Source organism: Pseudoliparis swirei, chromosome 4 (assembly GCF_029220125.1).
Source record: "Pseudoliparis swirei isolate HS2019 ecotype Mariana Trench chromosome 4, NWPU_hadal_v1, whole genome shotgun sequence".
Lineage (NCBI taxonomy): Eukaryota > Metazoa > Chordata > Actinopteri > Perciformes > Liparidae > Pseudoliparis > Pseudoliparis swirei.
The window spans coordinates 19124271-19148040 of NC_079391.1; the positions used below are offsets into that span (position 1 = coordinate 19124271).

The 23770-nt window shown below is 43.3% G+C and overlaps 1 protein-coding gene across 5 annotated transcripts in view; it reads right to left on the reverse strand.

The window, feature by feature from the left end:
- phkb (phosphorylase kinase, beta) overlaps positions 1-23770 on the reverse strand; it is a 106316-nt gene that overhangs the window by 68247 nt on the left and 14299 nt on the right. For 4 of the 5 annotated variants that reach the window (XM_056411972.1, XM_056411976.1, XM_056411974.1 and 1 more), the window contains 3 exons: positions 11215-11353; positions 3672-3771; positions 529-636 (listed from right to left, as the gene is read on the reverse strand). In XM_056411972.1, coding sequence (XP_056267947.1) covers positions 529-636; positions 3672-3771; positions 11215-11353 — 347 coding nt within the window. Of the gene's footprint in view, positions 1-528; positions 637-3671; positions 3772-11214; positions 11354-11672; positions 11775-23770 lie in introns of those variants that run through there. The other variant, XM_056411975.1, reaches the window with a different exon arrangement.

Sequence of the window (23770 nt, forward strand, 5' to 3'; positions counted from 1 at the left end):
CGCTGTCATTTGTTCACGGTCTGATATGTCAGGATTCGTCAATACAAATGGCTTTTCATTCGCTACACAGAGTCGAGACTGAGGCGTGAGCTTTAGATCAGCTATCAGGCCTTTGGCATTGGGCCGGTCTCATCAATCATGCAATTTACTTCAAAGTTGTTGGGGAATAAATCACAACCAAGGACTAAATGCGCGTGAACTAATATAGAGCCTTGATGATTCATGACGTTTTCCTTGTCACAACATTATAATTCAGATTTTCTAATGAGCTCTATTGTGGCATTAGCCGCCCTTCACAAGAACTGAAGTCTCCATCCAAACGTTACGCACCAATGTTGACCTCTGAGCTGTTTTAGTGCCCGAGTGAATTATCCCGTCGTACATACGGCTGAGTTTCTTCCCTGACCACCACTGGGGAAATCATTTTCTTTTGTACATGATACACACACACGCACGTGACACACACACACACACACACACACACACACACATAGCCTCATTTCTGCACTCGTCTGCTCGCTGGCTGACCTGCAGGTGGTGGTAGTCGCTGTAGGAGTGCACCTCGTCCCCGGTGACTACGTGGAACACCGAGTGCAGACACTTGGAGGGGCTGGGATCCTGTTTGAACTGCTCCACCTGGTACAGAGACGCACGGAGACCGAGAGGACAGGGTGAAAGGGAGAGGTCGAGGGTAAGTGCGGGAGCAGAGAAAGGGAGGGCGGAGACAGTCGTTTTCTCACAGAAGGCACAGTGGAGCACAGAAGCAGCCTTTAACACATTCAGAAACGCATAATGAGGAACCTTGCGTAACGGTTTAATGCATGGTAATGCACTGTCATGGTAACGCCCGTTGTGCTCCAAAAGGCATTGGGTTTTTGGGTTGTTTGCTGAGGTGACCTCACCGATGTTTTTACATCTGACCTCAACACAATTAGTACTTCAACTCCTTTCAACAGACTTCCTCTCTCATTTACTTTTATACTTTATGTATCGCCTTATCCATTTTGCCTGTGTCATTATTGGGATCTGTTATTCTGATGGAATAGGCTAGGGGGATATGTTAGGCTATATATGCGATCATTTCCTAAAAAACAATGCATTGACTGATTAAAAAAATCATCACTTACAACCAACTAGAAGTGTGTGGTGCTGTCTCTATCTGCAGAGACCCTACATTGTATTTTCTCCATCACGTGGGGCTCAGCCACAGCAGAATGTGCTGAGGCTGAGCAACCAACAATATGACCACATAATATACCCTGAAGGCCGTGTTCCACTTCCAAAAATCCAGGACTTAGTGAATCCACAAACACTCCAGTGCTGCATGTAATCGGTGGTTTTTCAAATAAACTGGAACTGTCAATATAAACTGTACAACATAACGTAGTCTGCACCGGAACTGATAAGGGTTAGATTTAGGGCGGCCAAACTACCACTTGGTTTTACGCCGAACACGTGAAAAAACCCAGAATAAGATGTCTGTCCTTTGTTGTGTTCAGTGAATTGTTCATGGCCCTGTGTTTGTGTGTGTGTGTGTGTGTGTGCGGGTGTGTGCTGCATCGACTCGACTGCACCCCAAATTATGGCTCGCATTGCAGGGTTCTAAATAATCTTTGTCCCACCTTTTACCTCATTTGATTTTCTTCCCTCCACCGCTCTCTCCATCATTAAGTCTCCCCCCCTTTGCTGTCTCAATTGTTTTCCTTCTAGCGCCCTCCTAACTATCTTCTCGCAGTACACTCTCTCTCTCTCGCTCTCTCTCGCTTTTCACTACCTGCCATCCAACGGCGGCTAACACCAGTGTGTGTGCGTGTGCGTGAGGGAAGAGCCACCCCCGTAAGCAGCTAGCGCTGTTTATGTGTCTATTAAACCTGTTTCTGTGGAGAGACCCCTCACTCTCGCTCCAGCAGAGCCATGGTGTCAAGTGGCCCTACTCTCGGGGTATTCTGAGTGGCCCCAGATCTCACTTATTGTTTCAAGAGCTGCAATGCACCAATATGAGCTTCAAATTAGTGAGACACTTCAACCCTCCAGAAGTCCATCCTTCATGCCTTTATTTTCCATCTCTTGCCATCAGAAATAACCGCACGTCTCATTAAACCAGGCCATTCCTTTGCATTTCTGGATGCAAAAAAGATACATTTTATTTTAAATAAACAACTCACGAGAAAGAGAAAAGGCCAGCCTCCAGCAGTACTGAAGAAATGCCATTATTTTTTGTTTATGTTGTGTTTAGTTTGAAATGGCTAGACCCTCCGGCCCTTGTTGTCAGATTTAAAAACCAGGACAACAGCCGGTTGTGTTAATTATGCGAATAAGCAGAGGTCGATCATTTTGTAATTTTAAAGCTTATAATATATATACCTTTGTTCTAAATCTTGAAAGAAACCTCAGAATGGTATATTTATTTTGTATTATTTTTAATTTATGTTGCCATTTTTCAAATAAAGTTTTCTTTTAAATCTGTTATTTGCGAATGACACAATACAAATGAAATATAAAATGAAGCAACACTTGCATTCATTTTCAATGACTAGAAACTTGTCTCTGTGTACTATTTGGGATAGTTCAGGTTTTATTTGTCGAGGAACTCTGCCGCCTAAATTTGATGTCAATATTCATGCAAATATGTTTTGCTGGAAACATAACGTTACTGCGAAAGAGATATGCAAAATATTTAAAGCATTAACATATCTTATTAGTTTTCTCTCCCATATTTACACCTTGCTGACCTTCTCTGACCTTGGCTAAGTGCTTCAGTGACCTAAATCACAGATACAGCATGTAACCTGGTCTCCAGTGTCAAAGTCCAATGCATTTGGCTGCCGATGAAAACATAAGGTCATTACACCCTTGCAACTTTTTGCTAGCTTTGTGGGTTTCCAGAAAAAATGAACATCACCGACAGTGACTTTGACTGTTGGTGAGAGCAAACTGGGAAAAAAGACAATGTTTCACCTGAGAAAGTAGTCCCAAAACAACACTCAGCACACCAGCGGGGCCCAGCTGCTGTATTTGCTCTGTGATATTTGCAGCAGTGGCCCGGTGTCACATCTCTATTAAAAATGCCATGTTCTTGGTAAGTGTTGGAGACGGGGCCGTAACGAACGCTGCTCTGTGTAATTAACTGTGTAAACGCAGCTTTGTAATTAAGACACTGGAAAGCTCTCCCCTAAATTAGGTCGTCAAGGTCGAGGCAGGATGAAGCAGTTTCTTTCAAAGGCACATGCTTTACGCACGCACGTACACAGTGACACAGCCAGCTGCTCGATTAAAACATATTGTTGTTGAGGAATAGAAAAAACAGCATACAAACGAGGGACATATCCAGTTCTGCCTTTGGTCAAATGGCCATTTTCCATTCACAGCCTGCTCATGCACACGTCTCAGGTTTCCTGCAGACGTGGCAGGAAAGTTTCCCCTTCGGAGCGAAAGTCTGAGGCAATTAACAGATTGGCGGTTATTAAGCCCTCAGGACTAAAGCAACCGGCTCCCGTTGTCATTTGCTATGATATGAAAGAGGAACCAGATGCGTCCGGTGCTCCCCGAGGACTCTGATGAACAGCAGCTCAGAAACACACCTTTGATCTGCTAGACAATGTGTAATTGCGTTGTGTGCTTTTATGTAACGCAGCAGCTGAGTGCGGGAACGCTCAAAGCTCAACGCTCACCTTATCAGCCTGTCTCATGTAGCAGTAGAGGATCCCTCTCATGCACTTGATGGCGGAATGCTCCAACTCATGGGTCCGCCCCATATCGTCGTCGATGCGTCTGCAACGGGGAGAACACGGTGAGAGGATGAAATCACATGAAGAGAACATGAAGAACACATGAAGAACACATGAAGAACACATGAAGGACACATGATGAACACATGAAGAACACATGAAGAACACATGAAGAACACATGAAGGACACTTGAAGGACACTTGAAGAACACATGAAGAACACATGAAGAACACATGAAGAACACATGAAGATCACATGAAGAACATATGAAGCAAACATGAAGAACATATGAAGAACACATATAGAACACATGAAGAACACATGAAGAACATATGAAGATCACATGAAGAACATATGAAGAACACATGAAGCAAACATGAAGAACACATGAAGAACACATATAGAACACATGAAGCAAACATGAAGAACACATGAAGAACACATGAAGAACATATGAAGAACATATGAAGAACATATGAAGCAAACATGAAGAACACATGAAGAACATATGAAGAACATATGAAGCAAACATGAAGAACACATGAAGCAAACATGAAGAACACATATAGAACACATGAAGAACACATATAGAGCGTATTCACGTGACGTCAGAATCTCAATCGCGCCATCTTGGAGTCCCACTTATTAAATGTCAGAAGAAGTTGACCTGGCTATCATGTCCGCTGTTTGATTATGCGAGAGCCCAGCAACCTCATGTCCTTCTGCATTACCAAAGAAAGATTTCAGCGGTTGGAATTGAATATTCGCAACGCTTTTTTACCTGATTTTACTCGCTCAACACTTTGTGGTTAATTCGCTAGTTACCCCTAGTTACCAGCACATAGCCCGGTCACATTCCTGTAAAACAGTTTTCATTTCCGCTATCGACCATGGGACATTAACAACTATTTCTGCGTTATACTTGTTGTGGAAATACCACAAATGTGGGAACATCGAGCGCCCCGTGTCTGGGTTCATATATGATCCGTAGTCACACAGCTCTGCCTCCAGGACGAGTGTCTGGATGAAGCCGCTTCCAGCTCCTTCAGGACCAGCAGTGACTGTTTGGCTGGCCGTGCTGATGCTGTTCCCATGGAGCCAGTGTTTTATTTTACCTTGAAATGAATCACAGAGTAAAGGCAGACATCGCCCGACGGAGTTGCCATGTTCATGGCTTCCTCCCAAGTTTCCATCCACAGTTCCTTTTACGCAAGTGAAATACATTGATTTTCGCTCGGCGAAAAAAGCAAAAAGAGATTATTGACGAGAGAGTGTCAATGGAAACGTGCCCACAACCCGATGTATCGACAGAAACACGTGAGAACAGTCGTAACGCTCATATGCCGAGTGAAGCCGAAGTAGATGCATGACAAGTTGAAGTAATAGCCTGTCTTGTTGAGCTGATAAACCCATATTCTGAATCATTAGTCCCACATCCAACAATGAGGCACAGTACCATAATCACAAGGCACACCGCTTTGAACTGAAATTGTGTCTCCTTCAGGATAAGATGGTCATTTCTAAAGAAGAGCGGCATAAAATAGAGCAAAACAATGCCGTGCATGGACCCCAACATGGCCGCCAAAGGTTGTTGTGGTCACGTGAGTGAATACGCTCTATAGAACACATGAAGAACACATATAGAACACATGAAGAACACATATAGAACACATGAAGAAGACATGAAGAACACATATAGAACACATGAAGAACACATATAGAACACATGAAGAAGACAGGAACATATTTTAAAGGACGATTCTGGTTCATTCCGACTCAGGTCTTACTGATGTAGTTAACTTTTACGTTTCACTCACCAAAGTAATCGCTGTGATTTGGGGGACATTACATCATCACTCCATTAAAGTCAAATGGGGCAAAAAGGTCGCTCAAAGTCAGACGATTTATTATACATGTGAATAAACCAAAAGCTGAGGCAGATTATCTGGAGGTCAAACAACTAACGTGGAGTTCGCTTAACACCTGTACGATCAGCTGATTTGTCTTTTTTTGTGCTGCTGCCACGTTGTCAGACTACAGCAAAACTAGAATAACCCAAAAGTCCAGTGAGACTCATTGTGTGGCGTCTCTCATTGGCCTTTAGTTTGGTTCTGTTGGGCTGTGTGAAACCTTTCAATTGGTTTGTGGCGGTGCGACACCAAACAACCGGACCTGAATCTGCACAGCGGGGGTTCTCTACCTGTCCATCATTGACATACAAGCTCCAGTTGCAGTCTCAAATAATAATAATCACGATGAGTTATTCCTCCTCGGTGCTCACCGAAGAGGATAAACAAAGGTGCAATAAAGTGCTGAACGGATTTGCTGTCAGTCTCTAGCTGTTCCTCCGTGGTTCCATGTGCTGCTGGTTATGCGGTATGACAGTCACCTGTGATTTATGTGTTGTTTCCGCCTCTTTATTCATTTGAAAGACATCAGTGCGAGCACATATCCGAGGAGCACCACAAAGCAATCATTTCCCTGACAATCGGAAGTCCGCTGAAGGTGTAAAAGTCTTTCTGACTGTTGACAGAAGGAATTAAAGCAAGCAACTGTTTTCTCACAACGTGACCTGGTTGACTCGCATGAATATGTTTTTACTGTGATCACAAACACTTTTAAGAAATGTGTTTTCAAGAGAGTAATATTGCCAAGAAGCCACCCAGAAGTCAATCGATTGCGGTTGCAGGGGCCACAGCTGGAGTCTGCACATCTCCAAGGTCACGCCAACAGTGACTTTGGGTATCGCAAAGAGGGAAGCCACGTCGCCGAGGTGACGCTTCAGTGGTAAGTGCTCCATTAATCACACGCGCGAGTCTTTCAGATGTGACCCTCCACATCAAAGGTAATCGTAGAGGATACAGCAGGCGGCTTCTCATCGTTTTTAAAGCACTTCATTACCAGACTACAAGCATCCAACATTGGGATGTGCAAGAGGTGATCCAACCCGGCCCGGGGGTTGCAGCAACACACCCAGCTCTTCAAATGCAATTCAGATTCATCAGGAAAGCACAACGGGTTTCAGAAAGGGGACAAGGAAATATGAACACCAGCTCATCCACCCGGCCTCAATAAAGGGGGCACGGCAGCAGAATAGGGAAAAGATTTCAACGAATAGATATCACCGTGAAACTCCCCAGGTTATTACATTACGGCAGTTTTTTGTTTTACAAACTTAGTGGAAATGTCTGTTTAAATATGCAAATGAGGCATTGTCTATGCAAAAAAGCCAAACAAATCTATGTTCATCATTTAAGTAATACAAGGTTCTATAAATCAGGCTATGAATGATGAATGAACTCCTTTAACCCTTGTGTTGCCTTCGGGTCAATTTGACCCGATTCAATGTTTCACCCTCCTGTCGCCTTCGGGTCAATATGACCCGATTCAATGTTTAACCCTCCTGTTACCTTTATATTTACTAACATATTTTACCCTTGAGGTCAATATGACCCCAGCTATTAAAATCTCCAGAAAATTATTAGAATTAATATTGTTTTCCAAGTTTAAGTGTGAGGTACTTTATGTTTGTTTGTTGACTCCCGAAAGAACACCGACATTAAACATTGAATCGGGTCAAATTGACCCGAAGGCGACAGGAGGGTTAAATATTGAATCGGGTCAAATTGACCCGAAGGCAACACAAGGGTTAAAAACCTCCAGAATACAGATAGCAATGAAACTGGAGTGTTTGGTGGTGGTCACTTTGAGAACATTGCCTTTAGAGTTATGTATTCTGAAATTGCATACATTTTGAAGACACATCATCTCTTACTTTTACATTTCACTATGAACTTTCCCCAACTGATCTCACAATACAGTGATTGTAACAACTAGGTGTTCGTCTGGACCGTCTCCTCTTTATAAAAAATATCACAAATAAAATTTAACAAAATAAAGAATAAAATGTGACAGGGCAAGCTGGTGGATAAACCTTACCACATCTACTGAGGAGTTTGAGACAAATGACACACACGCTGGTAAGTAATGGCACAAGCCAAGCCTGTCAGATGAGAATCATCTTAATTAAATCCCAGTGACAATTCTAATAGGAAGCAGCCATGACTGATGACTGAGATCTGCCGCTGGTCACATCACTGCAGTGAACTCTTCTCTCTCTCTCTCTCTCTCTCTCTCTCTCTCCCTCTCCCTCTCCCTCTCTCTCCCTCTCTCTCCCTCCCTCCCTCTTGTGAGAGTGCTCTCCCTTGAAACTAATTATGGAGCAAATGTAGACATAAAGTGCAGGGATGGTTGATAAAAAAAGTGTGGGGCTTCTCAGTGAAATTCTAATATGTTGGTCTTCTACCAACAATCCCCAAAAGTGTAGAGAAGCAGATGACGGAGGCAGACTAGAGATCAGGGTCAGAGAGCATGAAACAGAGGAGAGTGGAACAAAACCAAAAGTCAAAGAAGAAGAAGAAGAAACCCATGTAGCGCAGAACTGGGTCTGTTCTGCTCTAAAGACACAACAAGTGATCTATCCATCTATTTTAGTGTGCCTTTCTGCGGTGCTGAAAGAAATGTAGTCCATTCGAGTCTTATAACACAGTCTCTCTCACAAATGATATGCTAAATATTCAAATCTCAGCTGCAGAATAAAAATGATTTTTACCTTTTTTTTCTCAATTTGCCCTATATTTATCTATGGCATTTCAGGGCGTAACTGAAGTTATTTAAATTCACCTTTCTTCCTCTTCGCACTTCTTCTTCTCCTTTCTTTTGTATGATGTATGGTGCTTACTAATCGAAAAAAACAGGATTGAAAGGAAAGTTCAACATTTTTAATTATTGTTTTCCTCCCACCAGTGGTGCTACTTATCACACAAGATTGTTTTGCTGTGAGTTGCCTAGTGTTTGAGAAAAGGCCCACAAAGATGGTGAGCCTAATACACCGTCTCACTCACAAATTATGTGCCAAATATAAAATCGTAGCTGATTTTCTTCATTTATTGTTCACTCGCATATTCACATGCACACACAGGGATGTACCTATCCTTTACTGCAAGCTTTTGTGCTCTGCCAAAATGACTAAGAATGAACGTGTTTGGGTGTCAGTGGTTACCGCCCCACGGTGCATATTCTCTCGGTCATTTTTTATCAGCAGCTGCAACCTCCAATCATGCGGTACGTCATTCCTAGAACCAGCAACATTTGTGGGCAGCTGACCGCGGGACCAGTGTCAGCGCTAAACTACCTAAGAAATCTGGAGGATACTGTGTGTAACAATTACTGCATAATTTCAAAGACAGAGAGACCAATCAGTAGGGATGGGTATCGTTTGGGTTTTTTCCGATACCGGTGCTAAACCGGTACTTTTAAAACGATACCGGTGCCTAAACGGTGCCTGAACCGATACTTTTTTTTTTAAACGCACAATGAGGACATTAAAAACCTCTGTGGCCATATTCCCTGTAGAAGCCGTTATCATGGAGGACTGACACACAACGGATATCAGACTGTTAACATACACAATATATGTTCTCCATTATATGATGTGATATGTATTGTCATGTGCAGACTTTATAGGGTTAATCCTGTCACTGTTTTGATGGGCAAAGAGAACAACCAATCAGAGGTACTGAAGATGACACGTGACAAATAAAGTTTTGCTTCTGACAGCGAGTTACACTGAAACAAAGTGATGCCCCACGGTCTTTATTCCTCCGTCATTATATTCCCGGTAACACCGGGTATACAGCCGGGACCGCTGGACATCAACACATCTGCTAGCAGACTGTCACGCTCGTAGCTCGTGCTAGCTACGAGCTAGCTTAAGCATGGTTATAATGGCTAATTTATTATTTCTTGGGCTACTTTTATGAATGCAAGACTTGCAGTCAACGTTACGGTACTAATCTAAGTTCAGGCTGCTCGTCATAATCGGTCTCCACGTGTTCAGGGGGACCGGTGACGGTCTCCCCATCGCGCCCAGCCTGACGCTGGTGTGCTCCACACGGGCTCACGTAGTCACACACGGCCAGGGTTGCCAGGTCTGTGTGACAAAACCAGCCCAAAAACCAGCCCAATATCAGAACTCAAAATATGCCCGTGCCAAACCATATACACTGCTTTTAAAGTCCATGTCCAGTACCGCTGCTAACCATGTTGGTGTCCTAAGCATAACTCCTTCATGATGGGGGCGCAGTGACTTTTTCGCCAGGCGCCGCACCGGAGCTTTGCGGCGCGAGACGGAGATCGGAGTCGTGTTAACGCGACACGTAGAGACAGAATGACATGCTGCTGTAGAGACGACCAACAACAGACGTATTGGAAGCTTATTCTGCACATGCGTTAAATGCGCTAACAAAATTAACTAATTAATCCTGTAATTTAATCATAACTCGTTAACGCGTTATTTTTCACAGCACTAATATATATATATATATGGTTCTTTGAAATAAGTTTTTTTGAGAAATCATAGGTTAGGGCACTTATAAGCTAGATAGCTTCAGCCTCGACCCTTTCGGTCAGCCACTTTCTTCTTTTGTTGAATTCTGATTGTTGTATATTTTGCTGATCGAAATAAACTAAACTAAAATAAACTAAACTAAACTAAGGGGTTAAAAGGGCCCCATTTGTGAATCCCACAGAACCAAACCCACCCCGGGATGGGGTGTAGGAGTAAAGACACGAGGTGATTCTCGCCAAACCGTCCCAACCCGTTGGGGAGGTCGGCGATTCATAATCATACTCGCCTATGAATCGCTCCTCCCGTGTAGGCGATTCTGAACCGCCTATCGCCCACCTCTCCTGTGAGATTCACAAATCCCTGCTGCTTTGCTGGAAATCACTTCTACTTACAGACTCTGGTTCGGGGCTCCGTGACGTCACTAGCACCAAAGCGCTTAGATGTCACGTGACAATGTTTCCATGGTGACGGACAAGGTCACGGAGATCGAAGGCACTGCGCGGATGTGTCGGCGTGTACGTGCTGATCTGGAGTCAGTTTGGTAGGATGTGGGTATAAATAAATTATTTCATTTAAAATATGGATTTTTATTTAAAGATATTCATGTAATTTGCATGCAAAATAGGTCTACCCGAACCAGTGGACAAAAAATGGAACCCGCGGCAACACTTCAAAAGTAGCCCAATTCTGCGGGAAAACCGCGGACCTGGCAACACTGCACACGGCGCAGCCTCCGCTGTCAAAGTTAAATGATAGGCTATCGTAACCTGCTGACAGGGCGGAGTCACCAGAGAAGTTCACAACAATAGTTTTGTTTCTATTTTAATCGGCTCAGGCACCGGAAAGACGCACCGGAAAGAAGCACCGAAATGTGTGTTGCGTTTCGGTCCGGGTAATACCGGTTGTATTGGAACCGGTACCATATTGGCACCGGGTTTCGGTACCCAACCCTACCAATCAGGGAGTGAAAAGTCCTAATCAAGCCGTAATAATGAACACAGATGAGTCCGGAGACACATTCAGCTCGGCACACTCTGCATGGATAATCTGTGTGCGAGTGTGTCTCGTGTACTCACCGGTAGGCCATGGACAAGGCCCAGGCACTGGCAGCACAGTACAGGGAGTCCCGGACCTTGGCCTCCTTGCAGGTGGAGCATGTTTTGACCGGGAAAAGGCCAGTGGTCGGACTCTGGTAGTTCAGAATGGTCGTCTTGACTGGATAGAGAGAGACAGAGAGGAAGTGGTGGTGAGGAAACAACGTTTGCAATGCTGTCATGACCTACTCATGCTAGCTCGCACGGCTCTGTTAGCTTTTTTGTCAGAACAGCTGATGTGACTCTTTCCGTAGCCAGTGCAGCTTAAAGCACCCGATGTGATGGAGTCCAGAAGACGCTCACGACGTTATTCATTTACTAGTCTTCACTGGTTGGTAAAGTGCATGTAGCACTTCATGCTTGCACACTTTGCAAGACCTTGGTTTGTTTTTCCCCTCCACAGTAGGAACGCTCTCATGAGCATTACTCCCATCACACACCTGCGCAGGCCTCTATTTTGATCCAGGTTTCAGATGTTCAGGTGTCAGTGTAGATGTGCGCTTTGTTGCGTCACCAGGACAAGAATCATTCCCAGAGGCGGAGGGGACACGGCAATGGATCACGTGCGTGTATATGTTCTCTATTTCCAGGCTAGTCTGCACTTGGGAAGTGCGTAAATAGAATATTTATCCAGTTCTTCCAGGAGGGTTAAAGTTTACTCCGTGACCCGCGACCTTCCTCGGGCTGTGCAGCTGTGGCCTCGGCCTCAAGCTTAAATAAATAGAATAAAATGATGTGCAGGTTGGGTCCAATACATTTGGCAGACAATTGTTTCATCTTTGACGAAGAAAAAACCCAACGCTGATGTAATGAAGCCTTGTGAGAGAGGAGCTCTGATTGCGCAGTATACACTGTGAGAGTGTGATCACAGATGGACGACTATTGAAGTCGAGCAAAGTGTGAACGGTGACATGGAACGTGTGAATGGCTGCGACTGCAAAGAATAGCAACGGTTCCTGGAGGAATATCACTTGGACTCAGGCGGCTATTGTTGTACTTCAGAATACTTTGACACGCTGGCAAGAGTCCGTTTGTGTTCATGCCGGCATTGTTGAGACAGACATGGGGTGGTGCAAGCTGCCTTGCGTTGTGCTGTGTGCACATACTGCACCACCAGTTAGAGACTTAACTTGGACTAACATGAGGAGAAACAGGCTTCATTTCCATTTGAGTATAAACGATATATCGAATTCAAAGGAGTGAGATGTAGATACTTCTACTCGAGAACAGAGATTTTTGTGAACTTGTACTCTGCTGAAGCAACTTTGGAACAAAACACAGAATTCATTCCAGCTCCAGCGGGGGCTGACCTTGACCTGTGGTCTCCCTCTGAGAGACTTTACTGTTCACACATCTGTTTAGAAAGCGGTTAAGAAATACAACAGATGATGCATGATCTGTCGTGTTTCTCTCCTTCTGCATACGCATCAGAGTGGAAATTAGAAAACAAGCCAAGGAAAGTGTTCAATTTGGCCTTTAACTTAAACTTTGATCCATCATCTTGCTTCTTGAAAGTCCAATTGGGAAAAACACACACATGCAAATGGTTTATTGATATGAAATGATAGTGCAGAATAAAGCAAACTTTTATCCAAATCGCAAAATAGCCTCCTTCCACTTTCAAATCGCAGGAGGCGCAAAGAAATTAATAAACCATTTGACTATTATTTACATGAAACTACGGCAAGCTGGTTACTGTCAATCCTCATGTACTAGCAGCATGTCAGTTAGAAGTGTCAACGAATAATATGTTTTGCTTTCTCCAGTTCTGGTCTCCTTCTCTTTCCCTACAATTCCTTTCAGTCCATTCCATTATCCATACCGCTTATCCTCATTAGGGTCGCGGCGGTCGCCAGTCCATCCAGGGCACACATAGAGACAGACAACCATTCACGATCACATTCACACCTACGGGCAATTTAGAGATCAATTAACCTGTAGGAGGAAGCTGGAGAACCCGGAGGGAACCCACGCTGCCACGGGGAGAACATGCAAACTCCACACAGAAGGACCAACCAGACCGGGAATTGAACCCACGGCCCTCTTGCTGTGAGGCGACAGGCGACAGTGCTAGCCACTACACCACCGTGCAGCCCACAATTCCTTTCAGTCAGATGTCAAAGTAAATCCCGTTCTTGCTGTTCCACAGTCCCCAGTGCCATTTAATTACAGAGCTACGTCAACACTTCAACAAAGGAAAAGTGATCAAACAGCGACCCGGCGAGAATGTAGCTCGCCACACTTGGCCGTTTTAAAGCTTTGTCACTAATATGGTGACCATCGCGGTGCTTTGAGCTGAATGCTACATTGGGCCGGTATTCGGTCACAGTTAAAGTCTTGACTGGAGAATTGGAAACTTTGACCTGATGATTGTGCTGGATGAAAAGTCAGGGTGTCACTGAAGTTGTTCAACTTCACCTTTCTTCTTGTTAATCTACCTTTTTGTGCACTTCCTTATTTCCCCTTTATTTGTAATGATGTTTGAAAAACAGGATTGAAAAGGACAATATGTACCAAAATAAAAAATGTCCTCCCACCAGAAGTGCTACTTATCATTCGAGATTCTTTGCCACAATGTGCCACAAAGATGATGAGAAATCTCAAAATAATCCAGGGACTGTGTAAAATCCATAAATTTACTCATAACAAGGCCTGTTGACTTTTTCCAAATGTGTTTAGGCAGCTCACTCCCACACAATCAAGCGAGATAAATATAAATAAATAGGTAATGTAGAGTTGTAATGTTTTTTTAATATATACTTGCACATGAAAGTCTATGTTTTAAATTAATACATAAGAAAGCTATGATAATCAATAAAGGATATTATGAAGAATATTCCAAAGAATGTATTATGAAAACATAGTAGAAAATCACTGTCACTGAAAGTTTGATTATTGCATTAATCTTGCAACTGTACTACTGACTGTAAGATGTTTTATGCTTATTATAACTATGACGTGAGTATAAATGAAATGTATTTGACTTTGGGAGGCGTCGTCAGAATGGGAGTTTCCACTAGAGATCGTCATAACAGCTGTTTTACCGGAAGCAGACATTTTATTTTGAATTCTCTTATTGTGAAGGAATGCATATGAAGTATATTAGTGTGAGTAGCATTGTTGTGTAGTAGATAAGATTAGCCTGCCTCCTGTAGGGGTTAGCCAATAGCATGCTGTGTAATGTAAGGGTCTATGCATGTGACCAAATACGAACCAATGATTGGTTCTCAGCCCAGTGAAAGGATGCCTTCACTACCGTGGCACATCGCACTTTTCCACTACGATAGACAGAAAACTGATTTGCATTTAGCTACTCTTCGGCTTGTGGACTCATTAAAGCGTGACCGGCTGGGACAGATATGTATGCTTTGTGATCCTTATTCATTTATTAAATACCTTATATTATAACTTTCTGAATCCGGAACTTTTTGCCAGCACTGGGACCTGCAGATCTTTTTTTAACTTAACAGTAGGCTAAGAGGAAAAGAATATGCATATTTTAGATTTTGATGAAAACTGTCCCTTTGAATGCTACCTGCTTGATTGTGAAACAATACAACTTTTACCTTGTTTTTAAAATAAAGATTGTGAATTTGGGGACAGGCCTGTCAAAAGACAGTCAGACATCTAGGCTAAAAGCAGGCTGCCCCAGACGTCTAGACGTCTACAGGTCCCCACAAGTTGTCCAGCCTCAGGTAGTGTGAAGGGGGAACGGGGGGTTGTGACTGAGAATGTCTGGCTGCACTGAATGGATGAGCGAAGTTAAACCAAGAGGGGTTGAGTTCATCCAAGTTCATGCTCAGCATTAGTTACCGAGGACAGAACAACGGATGAAAGCTCTCACGACGAACAGATGGGAGGTCTCCAATAATTTATGCTGAGATATTACATACTCAAACAGAAGGCTTTCAGAGAAAGTCATTTATCTGTTTCAAACACAAACGCACACACTAGCGTGAACAAGCACGAGCACGCACACACACACACACACACACACACACGCATGTGCACGTGTGTGCACATCCTCCCCTCACTGCTGAATAATCCGTCTGGAGGGATCACTTCATTTTTCATCAGAACATTATGCCGGAGCAAATGAAGGGTACATCCATTCTGCACTGTCGTTTGCTACGCAGCAAACGAGAGACCGAGAGGAAGAGACTGATGGGGTGAGAGACAGAGGAGGACTGGAGAAGACAGATAGAGAGGATTTGTGTGAAAAAAAGAAAAGAGTCTGTGTCTACGAGTATAAAAAAAAGAAGAAAAAAAGAACAGAAATAATGGTCACTGTGGAGAGAGACGGGGGAGTGGATTGTTGGTCCACAGCGGCGCACGTACCTGTGTGTGCTGTGTATCGGTCAATTAAGGCGACGGCACATCGACAGTGAGATGTGAAGGTTGATGAAGTGAATTAGACAGAATATTAATAAACCTCATAAGCACTCTATCTCCTCACACTAACTGTTCCTAGAGCTCAGAGAAAACATCAATCTGCTCCTGTTCAGAACGGAATTAAAAATAAAAGGAAATGTAAAATCTGTTAACCTGCTTTGTCGAAGAATTTGTGAAACAAATTAAACCACAGCAGTTATCTGTGGAGTTACTGTAAAACTTGACTGCAAATTAAGCTTTTAAAAACAAACTAAACTCTTAGGAAAGAACTATATGTTATGACATGTTTCATTTCCTCAGGAATCTAAGAAATGTCTCATCTGCTGCAACTCAAGTTTCACACAATATTGAATTTCTTCGAAGATCACAGGGTTTAACATAAATCTCTACAATATGTTTGTTGTCAAATGTGTTTCAAAGTTAAGCCCAGGGTGAAATAAGTTGCAGAGCTCTGATGCCACTCGATTTGGAAATGAGAAGGGCTCGAGGTGCCATCTTCTGCAAAGCAGTGCGGGAAGTCATCTTGCGACGCTGTACGTCAACGATGGCGTGCTGAACCAACACTGAAAGTTTCTCTGGATGCAAATTAACTGTTGTTGGGAGTTTTCTGCCAAGCCATCCATCAAGCTAATGTCCCACTAAATCAGCAGCTAATGTCTCAGACGCACACAACCTGCTCTTTTACAATGGGCCATTTCACTGCAGTGACAGGGTGGGGGAAATGAGGGAAGATGATGAGAAAGAAGAGGGGGGAAGAAAAACAATACTGAGCGATAGATTGAAACGGAGAAAAAGAAGGAACAACAGAACTAGAATGGCTGAGATGGTATCTGTTCAGTGCCACGGCAGATGTCGAGGACCCTGGTTCTTAACCTTTTTTTGAGTTATGTACCCCCTGTGAAATATGTTTTTCAGCCGAGTACCCCCTGACCAGTGCAAAGCATTTTGGTGTTGAAAAAAAAGATGTAACATGCAGCATTTTGCATATAATATACACTACCGTTCAAAAGTTTGGGATCACTTAGAAATGTCCTTATTTTTCAAAGAAAAGCATTGTTTTTTTCAATGAAGATAACATTAAATCAATCAGAAATACCCTCTATACATTGTTAATGTGGTAAATGACTATTCTAGGTGGAAACGTCTGGTTTTTAATGAAATATCTCCAGAGGTGTTGTTAAGAGAGACGCGTACGTAAACCGATTCGGTCGCCTCGGGTGGGAGACGAAAAGAAAAGTCACGCCGCTTCTTCTCGTGTAGGGGAAACGGGGGAGGAGAGGAGCGGGAGGGGAACGAGACGGGAGAGGAGAGATGGAGAGTAGGAGGAAAGGTTTGAGGTGCGAGTCGGCTCACACCGGGTACTTTATTGAGGGAAATAATCGTGCTCTAAGGACAGACGTAGCAAACTGTCGTAAAAGCACGCCGGCGGCGCTTCAGGCGCAGCGTCACCGCTGCTAACCTGTCGCACTAGAGAGGACGCGGGTCCACGGGTCACGATGCCCGGGCTCTCTTCTGACGGTCGCCCCGGTCACGGTATCCTCGCCTGCGCTCGAGGGGAGAGGAAACTCGGCGAGGCGAAGACCGAGTTAAGGGGAAGGAGGCGGAGATCAGTAACTCCTCTATATGATTCTGCGATCGTTCGGGCCTGATGAGCGCGTGCACCTCGACAGTGGTTGCTGTTCGCTCGGCGCGACACCCCGAGATGATGTCAGATCGATCTCCGCGGAGAGAAACGCTGTTTCTTCAATTATCGGGTCTCACCCCAACACGCTCGAGGGTAATAGGCTCGTAGAGCGTCGGGGGACACTTAGTAATATTCTATTTTTAGGACAACCTCCGCGACGAGGACTCGGTGTTACGAGTCCCTCTCTTGGTCCCAGAACCAACCACGGCTCGGCCGAGAGGCGGAGGTCTACCGGCTGCAGCGATATCTCTCTTTAGTACAAAATGTCAGTTACCAGTGTGTGAGGAATCAGTATGTGCCCTGAGTAACTGACGTCAGTGGGTGTAGCCGTGCAGATGTCGCTCAGACTCACCTCGGGGGCGGCGGGGCTCCGCTCTCGGGTCTCCGCCTTTGGTCTCCTCGGGTGGGTCGACAAGTGAAGAAATAGGTCTCACAAAAAAGTAGGTCCACAAACCGAATGTAAAGTTTAAGACTGCAAGGCAGCCAAGTATTTTATTCAAAAAAAAGAAGAAAGAAATAAACAAAGTACAACTACAAGTGAGTTCCCTCTCGGGAGCCTGACGCAAAAGTCACAAAAACTCAAAAACTCTCTTTTTCTTAAGCCCTTTCAGAAAAAAAGAAGAAAAATAGACAAAGTACGTCAGGCGTCCGTGAGTTCTTCACGGACGCCTGACGCAAACCACAACCCATGAAAAAACCTCTTTTCTTTTCAAAAACTCATTTTCCTAAGACTCTTCTTGTTTCCTCTGTTCGTCACCTTTATACCCTCGGCTCCTCCCACTTTTACCGGATATCCGTCCCTCTTTGGGGTGCTGATGGGGGGGTCATCCCCCCCCCCCCTCTCTTCCTGAGAGGTTCTGGGGAGACTCTCTGTCCCACATCAAAGAGGGGGACCGTTGTCTTAGCTGGTTTAGATGAGCTCGGTCACCTCGGTGACCTGTCTCCGGGTGTCTCCTCTTATCTCTCAGGCACTTAGGGTACCCTCTTTATGATTCTTTCAGACTTGGTGAGACTTCCCGTGGGCAGTGACACAGAACACACTCTAACCGGGGGTCAGTATACAGAACAGATGGGAGACATAGGTTACATTATCGTATCAAAGACCATTGATCTACAGGCAGGTTAACACACATGAATCCAGGTTTGTGTTTATTCACTCCATTACATCCTCTTGGGCCCATATGGTGCGGATATGGGCTCCGAACACACAATCAACCAGGTCTTCATTTGAATATCACCAGAGGTGCAATGTTTACATCTGGTGTCCGTGGGGCCCTGAGTGAGTTCAGACAGAGGGTCACCGGTTGTAAACGCCAAAGATGACCACTCAGGACCCTTGTTCTGTCACACCTGGCCCTCTGCTTATCATCCCAGCGATGGCCTCGACGCTTTCATTTGACCTTACAGCCACTCTCCCCGTCGGCCGGCCTGATGGATGCCTTGTTGCTTTCCTGTTGTTGTAGTCTAATGGAACTGGGGTCCCCTTTGATCTGTTTTATTACTCACATTCCGCATTCGCTTTTCCCGGCCTGGTCTACGGATCCTCTTGCTAATCCCAGAAAAATTCGCATTTATTTGTCCCACTTCTAACAGTGTATAGAGGCCCATTTCCAGCAACTATCACTCCAGTGTTCTAATGGTACATTGTGTTTGCTAATCACCTTAGAAGACTAATGGATGATTAGAAAACCCTTGAAAACCCTTGTGCAATTATGTTAGCACAGCTGAAAACTGTTTTGCTGATGAGAGAAGCTATAAAACTGGCCTTCCTTTGAGCTAGTTGATTATCTGGAGCATCACATTTGTGGGTTCGATAAGACTCTCAAAATGGCCAGAAAAAAAGAAGTTTCATGTGAAACTCGCCAGTCTATTCTTGTTCTTAGAAATGAAGGCTATTCCATGCGAGAAACTGAAAATTTCCTACAGCGGTGTGTACTACTCCCTTCAGAGAACAGCACAAACGGGCTCTAACCAGAGCAGAAAGAGAAGTGGGAGGCCCCAGTGCACAACTCAGCAAGAAGACAAGTACATTAGAGTCTCTAGTTTGAGAAATAGACGCCTCACAGGTCCTCAACTGGCAGCTTCTTTAAATGGTACCCGCAAAACGCCAGTGTCAACGTCGACAGTGAAGAGGCGACTCCGGGATGCTGGCCTTCTAGGCAGAGTGGCAAAGAAAAAGCCATATCTGAGACTGGCTAATAAAAAGAAAAGATTGGTATGGGCAAAAGAACACAGGCATTGGACAGAGGAAGATTGGAAAAAGGTGTTATGGACAGATGAATCCAAGTTTGAGGTGTTTGGATCACACAGAAGAACATTTGTGAGACGCAGAACAGGTGAAAAGATGCTGGAAGAGCGCCTGACACCATCTGTCAAGCATGGTGGAGGTAATGTGATGGTCTGGGGCTGCTTTGGTGCTGGTAAAATGGGAGATTTGTACCAGGTAAAAGGGATTTTAAATAAGGAAGGCTATCACTCCATTTTGCAACGCCATGCCATACCCTGTGGGAAGCGCTTGATTGGAGCCAATTTCCTCCTCCAACAGGACAATGACCCAAAGCACACCTCCAAATTGAGCAAGAACTATTTAGGGAAGAAGCAGGCAGCTGGTATGCTGTCTGTAATGGAGTGGCCAGCACAGTCACCAGATCTCAACCCCATTGAGCTGTTGTGGGAGCAGCTTGACCGTATGGTCCGCAAGAAGTGCCCATCAAGCAAATCCAACTTGTGGCAGGTGCTTCAGGAAGCGTGGGGTGAAATTTCAACAGATTACCTCAACAAATTAACAGCTAGAATGCCAAAGGTCTGCAATGCTGTAATTGCTGCAAAAGGAGCATTCTTTGACGAAAGCAAAGTTTGAAGAAAAAAATTAATACTTCAAATACAAATCATTATTTCTAACCTTGTCAATGTCTTGACTATATTTTCTATACATTTTGCAACTCATGGAAAACACGAAATTGTCTGGGTGATCCCAAACTTTTGAACGGTAGTGTATAATATATACAATTCAGTTAATCAACTTACACTTACATTTTCTTGAATATTTATAACTTACTTTTTCAGCCAGGCTTTTTTTCCTGATGCTTATTTAAATATATTTTAAACACATATCACGTACCCCCAGGAGTACATGTACCCCCATCTGAGAACCACTGGCCTAGGAGAAGAATGGAAATACACAAACTGTGGTATTCACTGTTTGGTGCCAGTCTCAACAACGACTATCTGTGTCTATGTTGCACCCTTGACATGAACTCTTCAATAACACTTATTCTTCTGTTTAGCAACATTAATTATACAAATTCCCGTTAAAGGAAACTACCGAGCAAAATCACACTCTTTCTGATTGAACCATTCTATGAACTGTCTGAATCAACGGATACTCGCCTTGGGTCTAAGCCCCCCTTTCTTTGAATCCTAGAAAAACCCCTGATGAGAATCACAAGGCATGAATTAACTGCCCAACAATTATGTTAAAGAGAGCAGAAATGAGCAGAAACAAGTGGTTTATTAATAACCACTGCACACACATTTCTCTTTCTAGATAAAAAGAGAAATAAACAGAATTTATAGCTGCAGGACAATTCAGTTAAATACATTTTTCTAAAATTAAGTACGTTTTTTTAAGAGTCACGTTTTTCAAAAGCTTTCTGTTTTAAATTGAGCCTTTATTTGACTTGAAATAAGAGAAGATAATGTGTTTATTATTAGAGTTTGTATTATTTATAATTAATCAACTTAAACTGGAAATCTGTAATAATAAATATTGTTTAGATATTATTAAATCAAAATGTCTTTATTTAATCCGTTTTTGACAACATATAGACGTTAATACAACTGTTGGCTTCAATACATATGGAGCAACATTTTACATTATTGTGATGTTTTGGACTTTTGCATGAGGAGAATCTCTCTAACTGGACTCTAACAACTCTCTAAGTTGAATATTAGTTAGATGAACTGCTTCTGTGTGTTCCTTTTGTTGTTTACCGTGGTGGCAGTTTAGACTGTTATTTTATATTTATTTGTATAAATTAAATTAAATTACTTTAGAATACACATATCAAGAAAATGGTCTGTTATGATATAAATATTTAGGTTAAACTGAGTAACTATTAGTCACTGAAACAAACTGAATTGATTTGTCATGAACCGACTAAAAGCTGCAAAAGTTGGGAGAGAAGTCTAAAAATCTTGAAATCAAAAAGAGACAGATGGAACGAATGAGCACCAACATCAATTTTAAAAAAATGAGGTCTTTCTTTTGCAACGAGCCCATAATGACTGTGAAAAGACGAACAACAACAACAATGTGTTTTCTCCTTCCCATAATCTGAGCCAGGCGGCAGCGATAGTGCCTTCTGCCTCCAGTTTTATCCGGAAGGAGTCAATGAAGTGTGGCCACATAAATAGGAAACCATAGAGAGGTGATGGTTTTGGGGCAGGGATGTCTATGTGTACAGATTGTAAAGCACTCCGAGACAAATTTGTAATTTGTGAAATTGGGCTATACAAATAAACTGAATTGAATTGAATTGAATTGAATATTAGTTAGATGAACTGCTTCTGTGTGTTCCTTTTGTTGTTTACCGTGGTGGCAGTTTAGACTGTTATTTTATATTTATTTGTATAAATTAAATTAAATTACTTTAGAATACACAACCGCTGGCTGTCGAGGTGGTGCCCAGCGAATAATGTGGGCTACGTAGACAACTGGAAGACTTTCTGGGGAAAACCTGATCTGATGAGGAGAGACGGCATTCATCCCACGTTGGACGGAGCGCGTCTCATTTCTGCGAATATGACCAAGTTGATCACCGGACTTAATCTATGACAACCCAGGGTTCAGATCAGGAACCGGGAGCAGAGTTGTAGTTTAACACCCTTCTCTGCTCTTCCATTCGAGCAGTTACCCACCCTTGACTTTAGAGTAGAGACTGTGTCTGTCCCACAGCCACTTCAATTAAATAAATCAAAAGTAAGCAGAAGAGGAGTCGTACACAATAACCTTATACAAGTTAACACAATTATTTCAGCAGTGCAACAAAATAGGTCTATTAAATGTGGTCTCCTAAATATTCGATCTCTGTCATCTAAAGCTGTGTTACTGAATGATTTAATATCAGATAATCACATTGATTTATGTTGCCTAACTGAAACCTGGCTGAGCCATGAAGAATATGTCTGCCTGAATGAATCGACTCCTCCAAGTCATATTAATACTCACATTCCTCGAGGCACCGGTCGAGGAGGTGGAGTAGCAGCCATCTTTGAATCGAGCCTATTAATTAATCCTCAACCAAAATTACACTACACCTCATTTGAAAGCCTTGTTCTTAGTCTTTCACATCCAACCTGGAAAACACTACAGCCAATTCGATTTGTGATTCTGTACGGGCCACCAGGTCCATATTCAGAGTTTATATCTGAATTCTCAGAATTTATATCAAGTTTGGTTCTTAAAACCGATAAAGTTATTATTGTTGGAGATTTTAATATCCATGTGGATGTTGATAATGATTGCCTTAGTGCTGCATTCATCTCCTTGTTGGACTCGATTGGCTTCTGTCAGAGTACAGAAACCCACTCACAGCTTTGGCCACACGCTTGATCTTGTTCTTACTTATGGCGTTGACATTGAGCATTTGAGCGTCTTCCACAGAATCCTCTTCTGTCAGACCACAACCTCATAACTTTTGAATTTATACTACCGGGTGTACTCCGTTAGTCAAAAGTTTCTACACTAGATGTCTAACTGATAGTGCTGTAGCTAAATTTAAAGAAGCGATTCCTTCTGTATTTGATTCGATACCACGTCTCAATATAACAGAGGACTCCTGGTCTAACTTTAGTCCGTCCCAGATTGATCATCTTGTTGACAGTGCCATAGGCTCTCTGAGAATGACACTGGACTCGATAGCCCTCTGAAGAAGAAGACAGTGAGGAAGAGGAGGTTTGCTCCTGGTATAACCCTCAGACCCGCAAACTGAAGCAAGCGTCACAGCTTGAGCATATGGCTCAACTAATCTCGAAGAATCCCGCTTAGTTTGGCGAGATAGTCTTAAAACATATAAGAAGGCCCTCCGTAATGCCAGAGCAGCCTATTACTCATCAATAATAGAAAAATAAAAACAACCCCAGGTTTCTCTTCAGCACTGTAGCCAGGCTGACAGAGAGTCACAGCTCTGTGGAGCCCAGCATTCCTATAAACCTTAGTGGTAATGACTTTATGAACTTCTTTAATGAAAAGATTTTAACTATTAGGGACAAGATTAATAATCTCTTGCCCATAACCAGTGCCAATCTGTTCTCAAGTGGAATGGCCTTGGAAAGCGCTGTATGCCCTGGTGTATATTTGGAGGGATTTTCTCCTATCAACCGTGACCAATTATTTTCGACGGTTTCTACTTCGATCACGTCTTCCTCTCTCTTGGACCCCATCCCGGCAGGCTGCTTAAT